Source organism: Trachypithecus francoisi, unplaced genomic scaffold, assembly GCF_009764315.1.
Source record: "Trachypithecus francoisi isolate TF-2019V2 unplaced genomic scaffold, Tfra_2.0 Lachesis_group1, whole genome shotgun sequence".
In the NCBI taxonomy this organism is placed as follows: domain Eukaryota; kingdom Metazoa; phylum Chordata; class Mammalia; order Primates; family Cercopithecidae; genus Trachypithecus; species Trachypithecus francoisi.
Window position 1 is genome coordinate 7577692 of NW_022681454.1, and position 12602 is coordinate 7590293.

General features: G+C 42.4%; 1 protein-coding gene across 1 annotated transcript in view; it reads right to left on the reverse strand.

Annotated features, from left to right (window-relative positions):
• Positions 1-12602, reverse strand: part of STK32B (serine/threonine kinase 32B) — a 438704-nt gene that overhangs the window by 161880 nt on the left and 264222 nt on the right. Inside the window, exon 4 of the mRNA XM_033213721.1 lies at positions 11316-11489. Coding sequence (XP_033069612.1) covers positions 11316-11489 — 174 coding nt within the window. The remainder of the gene's footprint in view (positions 1-11315; positions 11490-12602) is intronic.

The window sequence follows — 12602 nt, forward strand, 5'->3', positions numbered from 1 at the left end:
GACTCGGGAAGGGGAACATCACACATCGGGGCCTATCATGGGGAGGGGGGAGGGGGGAGGGATTGCATTGGGGAGTTATACATGATATAAATGATGAGTTGATGGGTGCTGATGAGTTGATGGGTGCAGCACACCAACATGGCACAAATATACATATGTAACAAACCTGCACGTTATGCACATGTACCCTAGATCTTAAAGTATAATAAAAAAAAAAAAAAAAGAAAACAACAACCATACACCCACAAGCATTTCAATGTAGGAACACAAATGATATTCCCGTCAATTCATGCAAACTCAATGGGAAAGGACCACTGTCCCACAATATTACAGGGAATGCCAAGAACTTCAGGGAGGGAGGACGTTGAATAGTGTCACTTAAAATACATATTTATTTTTACGCACAAGCAAAAGCAAAAGAATTTCATTTTTCCATGAGGTTCACCCATGTGATGTTTCCGTCATGAAAGCTTGGATATCAGATCAATTCTATGGATACATGTTGTTGGAGAACTTAATTACCATAGGTTATCAGAATTGAGACAGTATGAGCTTAGGCCCTCAAGCTTGGTGACTTGGGGTGGCCACTTCCTGTTCGCCCTTAGGTGAGTTATTCACCCTCCGTGAGACACAGTGGTCTCACCTGTAAAATGGGACTACTAATAGGACCAGGTGAACTCACACCTGCAGAACATTTAACACAGAACCAGGCACATGCAAAATGCTCAGAAATGTTGGTTGTCATTATGGTCTAATGTCTCACAAACAATTTTGTTTTCTAATTTCCAATAACATATTTCAAACATGCATGTGCTTTTAGTGTATCCTTTACTTGCCTTAATGTGTTAACATTTTAAAATTAAGTGGTCCATGGGAACAGGAACGAGGAATTTAAAGACAGAGTTTGAAGCATCTGCTGTAAATTCATGAAAATGCAAAAAAAAAAAGGGGGGGGAGAATTATAATTTATTTTTCATTTATACCATTTGAATCTTTTAAATTTTATAATATGTACACATATTATCTATTTAAAATAAGATCTGGGCTTAAACCCAATTACACTGTCATAGCAAAAAAAAAAAGATTTTAGTTTAAAATGTTCCTATTGAATTCAGTAAGATGATAAAAATGATAAAAATGATAAGATATCTTATCTTTTAGGTAATTTTGTAGAGAAACGGGAAGCATTTTTGTTTTTTTTAAATATTATTTTAAATTATTTAATCTTTTTCAACTGTCGCCCAGGTTGGAGTGCAGCAGCACTATCATGGCTCACTGCAGCTTCGATCTCCCAGGCTCAGGTGATCCTCCCATCTCAGCCTCCCAAGTAGCCTTGTAGAGAGGGGATTTTGCCATGTTGCCTAGGCTGCTCTTGAACTTCTGGGTTTGAGTGATCCTCTTGCCTTGGCCTCCCAAAGTGTAAGCCACCACACTTGGCCTTGAGCAATGTGAGGTGTCTTTGAATGCTTGCATAGATAATACTGTTTTAACTAATGAAAGGTGTTGGAGAGTGTTTCAGAATTAATCTATTACTGCTCTTAATAATTAAAAGACAAAAAAAAAGAAAAAGATTTCTGACAAAGTTTGCCAAAAAGAAAAAATGGAAAAAAGAAAAAACTCAGATAAGATTAACAATTCACTCAATAATAAAGAAGCCTTCACAAATATTTGATTTAATAAGCAGATATTTTCCCAAGACTGGAATCAGCAACTCCAAGGCAAAGGTTTTCTTATACATGTCAAGGTTCCTCCCTTGTAAAAAGAGACTGTGAGTCTGATGAAGTGAGTGGGTCATCAGTACTGAGACTGTTGGTTAATTTACATGGGATGCAAATTCGGGGTCAGGAGAAAAATACAGTGCATCATAGGTCATTGGACTTCGCTGGAAGATGTTTCCCAAGATAGTAAGAGACACTATGCAATAGGTTTCAGGCATTTCAGACACGATTTCATGTAGGTAACCCTACTGGTAAAAATGTTCACCAAAAAAAGCCTGAAAATGTACCAAACCGACTTTGATTAGTATTTAGATCAGTGCTCTGTTCAAAACAGTGAACAAATGGTTGCTGTTCAGAGCTTCCTATTTATGTGACTCTGAATTGGATTTTTAAGAGGCCAGAGAAAGGAGAGAATTACCGGGGTCCTGCACTTCACATGAGGCATGAGTTCTCTTCAAATCAGCTCATCTTCCCCAAATTGATGGATGCAATGCAACAGCACTGCCTATGGATCGTGGAGACTCTGAACAGCCTTCATTGTTCGTTTTCTCTATTTTCATATGAATCACAGCTTAAAGCACTACTTTGTATATTAAAAGAATCATGACTACATCATAGAGTAGAATGCAAAACTTAGAGAAATTTTTAACATAACATCTAAGACTTCAAAGGAATGTCATACTTGTGATAGGCTACTTTGCACCCCTCCCTCACAAACTTTTCAGGAGCTAGCTTCTCATATATCAAAGAATATTTGGTTAGAAAAGTTCTAGGAAGCAGTTCAGGATATCGATATTGATTTATTAAATGTGAACTTGTATTGTCAAGCAACTTCAAGTAAGGTAGGCTCTTACTTACTTTATTGTTTCTTCACTGATTTAACAAATAGTTCTAAAGCACTTACTATGTGCCAGACATTATATTAGGTGTTGAAGATATGAAGATGAACAAGGCAGAAAAAAGTGTGTGCCCTTAGAGAATTTACAGACTAGGCAGGTGATATAGTTTGGATGTGCATCCCTGCCCAAATTCCATGTTGATATGTAATTTCCAATGTTGGAGGTGGGGCCTGCTGGGAGGTGACTGGCTCCTGGGGAGAGATTTCTCATGAATGGTTTAGCACCATCTCCTTGGTGCTGTCCTTTTGATAGTGAGGAAATTATCACGAGACCTGCTCGTTTAAAAGCGTATGGCTGTTCTCATTGTTCAATTCCCACCTATGAGTGAGAACATGCGGTATTTGGTTTTCTGTCCTTGAGACAGTTTGCTCAGAATGATGGTTTCTAGCTTCATCCATGTCTCTACAAAGGACATGAACTCATTCTTTTTTATGGCTGCATAGTATTCCGTGGTGTACATGTGCCACATTTTCTTTTTTCTTTTTTTTTTTTTTTTGAGACGGAGTCTCGCTCTGTCGCCCAGGCTGGAGTGCAGTGGCCGGATCTCAGCTCACTGCAAGCTCCGCTTCCCGGGTTCACGCCATTCTCCTGCCTCAGCCTCCCGAGTAGCTGGGACTACAGGTGCCCGCCACCTCGCCCGGCTAGTTTTTTGTATTTTTTAGTAGAGACGGGGTTTCACTGTGTTCGCCAGGATGGTCTCGATCTCCTGACCTCGTGATCCGCCCGTCTCGGCCTCCCAAAGTGCTGGGATTACAGGCTTGAGCCACCGCGCCCGGCCGTGCCACATTTTCTTAATCCAGTCTATCACTGATGGGCATTTGGGTTGGTTCCAAGTCTTTGTTATTGTGAATAGTGCCGCAATAAACAAATGTATGCATGTGTCTTTATAGTAGCATGATTTATAATCCTTTGGGTATATACCCAGTAATGGGATCGCTGTGTCAAATGGTATTTCTAGTTCTAGATCCTTGAGGAATCGCCACACTGTCTTCCATAATGGTTGAACTAGTTTACACTCCCACCAACAGTGTAAAAGTGTTCCTATTTCTCCACATCCTCTCCAACACCTGTTGTTCCTGACTGTTGGCATCACACACTGGGGCCTGTTATAGGGTGGGGAGAGGGGGAGGGATAGCATTAGGAGATATACCTAATGTAAATGACGAGTTAATGGGTGCAGCACACCAACATGGCACATGTATACATATGTAACAAACTTGCACATTGTGCACATGTACCCTAGAACTTAAAGTATATATAAAAAAAAAGTGCCTCCCCTCTCTCCCTTGCTCCTGCTCTGGCCATGTGATGTGCCTGCTCCCCCTTTGCCTTCCACCATGATTGCAGGTTTCCTGAGGCCTCCCCAGACACTGAACAGATGCCAGCACCATGCTTCCTGTGCAGCCTGCAGAACCATGAACTACTTAAACCTCTTTTCTTTATGAACTTATTTTCTTTATAAATTACTCGGTCTCATGTATTTCTTTATAGCAATTCAAGAACAGCCCAATATAGCAAATTTATTCCTTGGATGCCTAGAAGTAAGTTACTGCCTAAATCATTATCAATTAGGATTACATGCCAGGAAGAAAGTAGACAAAGTGCTTTGGGAAAGTATGTGGTGAGGAATAAAGTGAGAACCTAGCTAGATAAAGTGTGGTCAGGAACAGTCCGTGAAGAAGTGAGCATCTGGTTCCTGTTTTGGGTATCTATGAACAATTAGCTGATGTGACTGTGAACAGGACATAACCTTAGCTTTGCTTTTGCATCTGGGGAGGCAACAAGGTGTAGTGCAGAGAGCCTTTGACGACAAGTCATGTTCCAGTTAAAAGCTCCAATTCCACTGCTAACTAGCTGTGTGACCTTGGGTTAGACGCTTAGCTCCCAGAAATGCCTGCTGCCTCATCCACACCATGGGAACAGTGCCTTCCTCTGGGGCGGATGTGAGGAGTCGATGAAATCCATATGTGCTCATTTGTATGTTAATATATGCAGGCACTCACTCCTATGAGCATTTTGTAAACAGTTTAGTGCAATTTGAACAACAAGGGAGCTGTACGCTCAGTGGTCATCAGCCTGAGATCTGGGGTTTGAACGCCTTGTTGCAAAGCCAGGGTTCCATGACCTGCCAGCTGTGTGTCCTGGTGCAAGTCACCCAATCTCTCTGCAAAATGGGGTCATTATACTACCTAGCTCATTTTATTGCTGTAAGGATTAAATGAGATATTTGTGTGTGTACATGTATGTGAGTGTGTGTATTATATATGTGTGGGTGTTTATAAATATTTATATATACGATGTGTGTACATACACATGTATATACCCCATGTGCATATATACACATATGCAAACACACATATGTATATGTATATAGTTTAAAGTAGTGTCAACACATTTCAATAAACTTGATTCATTGCTTAATAAACTTGATTCATTGTCACTGCTGTTCTTTATTTAGTTTTGTATACCCTGGATACCTAGCCAAGGAGTCCTGCCTTGGATGAAGATCCATCTTGGGATGCACTTCTAGCGCCTTCAGAAAGATTATTCTCAGTGACAAGTTAGACCATGTCACTCCCAAGCTTCAATCCATCAATAAATGAGAAAAGCAGGGCCTGTTAGGGTGTGCTCCCTACCACCCTTGAGCCTTGCAATACAGGGTCCACCCACCTGGGGCCTCTCCAGTTTGGGCCCTTCTGCCCAGTGCCTTCTGCATTCCTTTTCTCAGTTCTAATTCCTAATTATCCTACAGATCACAGACCGAGTATGGCAGAGGAAGCCTTCTCTGCCAACTCAGCCCCTGCCCCACTCCCCAACTCAGGCTGGCTGGGCGCCCCTCCTTGAAGCTCCCACTGGTGCTTTGTAGTGTTCTGTCATGGTCAGCATCCTTGGCTGCAATCATTTATAGGGGTGCCTGTTCCACCCAGAAAGTTGAGTCTCATTCATCATTTTCTTCCTGGGAGCTGGTACACAGCCTTGCCCAGATGGGTATTTAAAGAATGAAGGGCCAATTCAAATGCTATGAAAAGTAAATCTTCTCACTGCTTTAAAACAATTTGTTTGGGACTGACAGTGGTATTTCCCTGCTTGGGCACGATCAAAGTCACTGGGCTATGCCGTAAAATATATTTTATTTTCTAAAGATCTATAACACCATCCTCAAAGGGTGGAGTTTTGTCACACAGAGTATATAGGAAAGACTGAACATAGATTTCAAGTCCAGTTCCGCCAGACAGAGGAAATAAGAATGGGGGATCTAAAAGAAGCCAGGCACAGATAAATTCTTTATGAACATTTTCTCATAAAAGTTGCATAACAGCCCAAGAAGTAGGTTTAATTAGGAGCATTTTTCAGATTAGAAAATCGAGGTCCAAAAAGTTGAGCAGAGTTTGGTAGCCCGTCTAAGTCCAATAAGATGGAAGATAAATATCCTTGGCAATCCAACCCAGGCTTGCATTGTGGGATAATTCCTCCACTTCCAAGTGTGGCTACTTTGAAAGAAGTGTAACTACGGGTGTAAATACGGCATTGAAAGTGTCTGGTACAGACGCAGTGGAGGATTCAACAATTCAGCTGTTGAATTAATGTGAAACGTTGCACAGCATTTCCGTACATCTTTACACATGGTTGTGTTCAGATACATAGTTTCAAATCTACACATACACACATTGAAAGGGGGATTTAGGAACCATATGGAAGGGGGTAAAAAAGACTGACTCAAATCCTTGCCAAGTTTGTAATTTTAGAATTGGGAAGGTAATTCAACTGCAGTAGTCAGCGTTCTCCAGAAAAACAAAAGAAATAGAATACAGATATACATATATAACAGAGATTTATTATGGGAATCTGCTCCCGTGGTTTTGGAGGCTGAGAAGTCCTGGGATCTGCATCTGCAAGCTGGAGACCCAGGATAGCAAGCGGTGTAATTCAGTTCAAGCACGAAGGCCTGAGAATTTGGAGGCTGTGAGTGTAAGTCCCAGTCTAAGCCTGAAAGCCCAAAAACCTGGAGCAGTGATGACTGAAGACAGGAGAATACGGATGATTCAGCTCAAGTAGGAAGAGTGAATGGCTGCAATTTTTCATTCTATTCAGGCCCTCAGAGGAATCGTTGATGCCCCCCACATTGGGGAGGCCCATCTGCTTCATGCAGTTCACTTATTCAAATGCTGATCTCCTTTGGAAGCATCCTCACACACACACTCAGAAGTAGTGTTTTACCAGCTCTCTGGGCATCCTTTAGCCCAGTCGAATTGACACAGAAAATCAATCATCACATATTCGCTTAGTAGACTTTAAAACATTCCCAGGCCGGGCGCGGTGGCTCAAGCCTGTAATCCCAGCACTTTGGGAGGCCGAGACGGGCGGATCACGAGGTCAGGAGATCGAGACCATCCTGGCTAACACGGTGAAACCCCGTCTCTACTAAAAATACAAAAAACTAGCCGGGCGAGGTGGCGGGCGCCTGTAGTCCCAGCTACTCGGGAGGCTGAGGCAGGAGAATGGCGTAAACCCGGGAGGCGGAGCTTGCAGTGAGCTGAGATCCGGCCACTGCACTCCAGCCTGGGCGACAGAGCGAGACTCTGTCTCAACAAAAAAAAAAAAAAAAAAAAATTCCCATAAATTACTGGACAGCTCCTTTTCCCCAGGGTAGATCTGGAATCTAAGAACAGATGACCTCTACCAGAGGAATATTTGAGAATGACTTAAAACTTTTTCTGAAATCCGGTGAATCATAATGAAATGGCTCCAGCCAGCCATGCTGTCATGCAATGGTTCCATTTCCTGCCTTGTTCATCCCTGGCTCAGCTCTGGAACATTGGCATTTATCTCACCAATGTCCACATGACTTAGTGTCTCAGGGAATTTGGACACATGGATCATCTATCTATTGCACTCTAGTTCATGAATGGCTACAGTAATTCATGAAAGACACATATACAACTGATCTGTAAAGAACTCTTTCAGCACCTTCAAAGAAGCCCCATCAAGGAACAGAAGCATACTCTACCATGGTGTGACCTTCTTTAGGAAGTACAGCATCACACTGACAAGCACAGAGTCCAGAACCAGAATGCTTGCATTCATTCAAAAGCTAGTGAATGACTGAGTGAATGAACAGTTGTGTATTACGCTGAACAATATCTTTACTACTACTATTCTCCTTCTCCTCCTTCTTCATTTTGCTGCGTTTGCTACTGTTATTTGTATCAAAGTTATATGCAAATAGCTCAAAGAGCCAATAGTTTTGCAAGTTTTGTTACAATACAACAATCCCTATCACTTTCTGTTACAAACACATTTTGTCACAATAGCATTAATCCTATCACTTTCTCCCCCATGTATCCTCTATCCACTCATCTGTTCCAGGTTATAATTCTGGTATCTAACTCCTTATCTCTAAATGACAGACTTCTAATGACTCCTTCACTTTTTAACTCCAGGCTCTCCCTGGAGACTGGACTTCTTACTAGGGAAGATAAAGATTTAGCCGTCTTTCTCCAATCCCAGGAGACTCAGTCATCCTTCCCATTTCCCCAGTTTCTCAATGGAGTATCATTGAGTTTTTGGTTAGATTTTCAGGGTTTAGGTGATAGGACTAGGTATTATATCCAGGGTTGACCCATTTAGTAAGCTGTACTCTATGCAGATGTTGTCCTGTGCAACATTTTCCTTCCTTAAAATTAATGATGTTATTTTTGCTGAGTTTTTTTCCCCCAAACCTCTCATAATTCCACTTCAGATTCTTTACCAGCTAGCTAAAAAAATCTCTCAAGGCCAGGTGCATCAGGAATTCTATCAGTTCACTTTTCCTGAAGAAGTCTCTCCCAGGGTCTCTGATCCACACTAATCAGAACTGGTCATAGCATACATGTGAGGCACAACTGACACCCCTTCAGCATCATCCTGGAGACTTCCTATGCCTATCTGATTTGCTGGAGTTCCAGCTTTCCGTATTCCATTTCTTGGTCCTCTTTAATTCATTCATTCATTTTGGAGTCCATCTCATTTTCCTAGTACTTGAGAAAAGGTATATGGGAGGACTGCTTTTTGAAACCTGGAACTGGGGAAAATGTATACCCTCACACATGGTTGAGTAGCAGGTCTGCACTGCCTTCGAGCATTTAAGAAACTCAAAACTGGCTGGGTGCTGTGGCTCACACCTGTAATCCTAGCACTTTGAGAGGCCAAGGTGGGTGGATTGCTTGAACTCAGCAGTTTGAGACCACCCTGGGCAACGTGCTGAAACCCTGTTTTTACAAAAAAAATACCCCCCAAAAAATTGGTCAGAGATGGTGGTGTGTGCTTGTGGTCCCAGCTACTTAGGAGGGCGAGGTGGGAGGATCACTTGAGCCCAGGAGGCTGAGGCTGCAGTGAGCCATGATTGTACCAGTGCACTCCAGCCTGAACAACAGCAAAACCCTGTCTCAAGGAACAGAAAACAAAAACAAAAGAAATTTGAAACTATCCTGATTCTTCAGCCTCTATGACCTGTGGCTCTTCTCTGGAAGCCGATCAGATCTGATATTTGTTTTGCTATGTGTCTGTTTCTAGCCATAACTCTGTACCCTTGGTAGGCTCTCTCAATATGGAAAATCACGTATTTCAGGTCTGGGAGATTGTTCTTTAATCGTTTTATTGATGATTTCTTCCTTTATGTTTTGTCTCTACTATTTCTTGTGTTGAAATCTGTAGATTCTTTAACTTTGTTATGTTTTCTCTCATATTTTTTCTTTGCCTTTTTACTCTACTTTATAGAAAAGTAGAAAGACTTTATCTTCCAACATACATTTTGAATTCTTTAAATTTCTGCTTTTACAATTTTGATTTATAAGAACTCTGATGTTTGTTCCCTGAATTTAAAAAAAACCGCTATTTCTTGTTTCACACATGCAAAATTCTTCTTTTATCCTCTGAAAATACTGATCAGTTATTTTGATGTTTCCAGAGTCACTGTGTAGCCTAAGTTTTATTTTATTTTATTTTCCATTTTGTTGTTTGGATCTTGATGTTCAAGTGATGATTTCCCTGGATGTCTGATAATCCCATGCTGTCATTAACTTAATTGGGAGCTGATAATGAATGAATGGGGCTTGTTTATTATAACCTACACTCTAAGGTGTCCTGGAAAACCTTTGATGGCACAATCTCTTTCCTTTGGGCTCAGTCACATTTCCATTGAAATCACTTGAGTTCCCTGTGCAGCCGATGAAGGCATAAAGGCACCATTCTTTGATCCCAGTTGTGGTGGGGGTGGGGAGGGTGCTGTCATTTCAGCATGTAGTACATGTATGTTCAGATAATCTTGCCATTGTTAGTACAGTATCCCAACCCAGGCAGGCTTGATGTCATTTAGCCCGGACACTCTCCATTTTACCCTCATTAGCAGACTAACCTTTAGTTTTCCTTTTGGGTAAGGAAGCGGGCAACCGCCCAGCTCTGCGGAGTTGGGAAACAGGTCTGTGTTTCTCTATACTACTTAAGAAGTTTTCAACAATTCACCTTATTATATATTATTATAGTTTTCACCAACTCCCCCATCCCATAGATACCAGGTGCTGCCAATTCCTGAGCTTTGGGGGAATTCTTTTGTATCTATTAGTTCTTGACACTCCCCAGCAGCAACATTAAATTCAGTTTCTGGTATCCTAAGTCATCGATCACTTTACATCTTTCTTTCCACCTTTCCCCACTGTTTTCACTGAGGTCCCCTTCCAGTGTTCCCTATCTTCATAACTTTATCACTTTTAAAATATTCCTTACTGTCATTTAATGGAGTTTAAGAAGGGAAAAATGTAGACGTATGTGCTTAATCTGTCATCTTTACCTAGAAGTTCAAGTCCTCACCTTTTCCAAATCTTCCAAAATTAGTTAAGTTACAAGGAGATCAACTAAGCACAGTGCAAGACCATGGGTAAACCAATTTGGAGCCCCTCACACCAGCTGCCTCTTCTGGGGTCAGTGAGAAGAGTTATGAATGACACCATCACTTTAAAGCCTTTCGTTGAGTTCCAGCTTCTGCAGACAAAGTCACTTTGCTCACCTGTGTAGGACATGGCACTACTGTGCATAGCAGGGAGAAGCAAGGTCCCTGACGAGGCTGCAGAAACTCAGAGCTTTAAAGCCTTTCGTTGAGTTCCAGCTTCTGCAGACAAAGTCACTTTGCTCACCTGTGTAAGACATGGCACTACTGTGCATAGCAGGGAGAAGCAAGGTCCCTGACGAGGCTGCAGAAACTCAGAGCTTTTATGCAAAGCCCAGAGCCAGCACTGAGGCTTCCCAAGAGAAAGATATCCTCCACAATGCACAGCACTGATTTCTAAGTATGGAAAAATAGAGAGTAGAATCCCTCACACTCCCAACTCACTAGTATAATAATGCTACTATAACTCTTCTGACTTGAGACAAGAGGGATAGAATGTTCCAGCTTCCCCAGGCATACTGGAGCAGAGAAGATAAGGCCAGCCACCAGTCATGTCTCTAAGCAGTAGTGTATGGGTGTAGGATGGGAGGCGTACATGCTGGTTGTAAAGAACATAAGAAAAAACAGGAAGAAAAGTGTTCTGCTTTTTTTCCCCTGATGCACTACCACTTTTAAACCATGTCAAGGACAAAATTCTCTCCCCACTACCGCAGACTGCTCATGACACCCTAGTCCATGGTGCCTCTGTCCCAGGCAACCCGCCAGCAGCCCAGTTACCTGTGGATGATGTGGTACCTCTGAAGATACTCCAGGGCCAGTGCCAGCTCACAGATGTAGAGTTTCACAGTCCCCTCTGTGAAATGCACATTCTGCTGCAGATGGTAGCGCAGGTCTCCTCCCAGGAGCAGGTCCACCACCATGAACATGTCCTCCTCGTCCTGGAAGGAGTACCTAGGAGCACAGAGGGACAGAGAACATTAGGGGTGGAGGCACCTTGAGCACCCTCAAGACCAATGCCCCCATTTTACAGAAGAGCAAACTGAGGCTCAGAAAGAGGCACTGAGTTGCCTGAGTCATGGTGCTATGGGAGTGGAGGGGAAGGGGCGAAGGCTTTTAAGTCTCAGGCTGCCTCCACATTTGTTGGGGTTTCCTCACTTCTTACATAGCAAAGGCAAGCAGGAGTACCTAGCATTAGTTCCCAGGCTCTGGCAGACAGATGATAGTTTAACTACGACAGGACTCCAGCATGTTTCTTCATCTGTTTTTAGCAGGTGCTTTAATGAGATGGTGTCAGTTGTTTGCAGGAGTTAGCCTCCAAAGACACACTCCCCTCCCAAACACTCCCTCCATTCCCTGCATATGCATGCTGCTCTCCACATGGAGCTTGTTTCTGCAGCTCTTGAATGCAGTGGTATTATGGGACATCCAAGTCTAGGCCTCAAGGGAACAGGCAGTTTCTAATTCTTGCCTCTTGGAACCCAGCCAGATCCAAGCCACATGAAGAGGCCAAAAGAAGGAAAACCAAATCCCCAGCTGAGTTCCCAGTGACAGCCAGCGCCACTGCCTGCCACACGAGTCAGCCGCCTTGAGCATTTTGATATTCCACTGCAGCCCCAGATAGCACGTGGAGCAGAAGAACAGTCCAGCTGAGCCCAGTTACCCCACAAAACATGAGATGATTAAATGGTGGTGTTTTTACACCATTAAGTTTTAGGGTGGTATTTTGTTTTGTTTTTGAAACAGTAGAAAATTGATACAGTACTGAATTCATTTTAAAAAAATGCACTTGGGCTTTCTAAGGACTTAAGAGCCAATATATAGAATCTGAGACTGTTGTTAAACAATTGTAGAATAGCATCACATCACAAAATGTTGTCAAGTTCCTTGTAGATTCATGGGGTATAATAATGGAATCATGTAACATAATCACAGAATTGCAGAATATAATCATGGAAGCTTAGATCTGTGTCTTAGATCCTTAGATATTAGTCCAAATCAGTTAGGTCCTTCCCCTCACTTAACAGAACAGGAAACTGAGGCCCAGAGGGAAGAAGGGACTTGGTG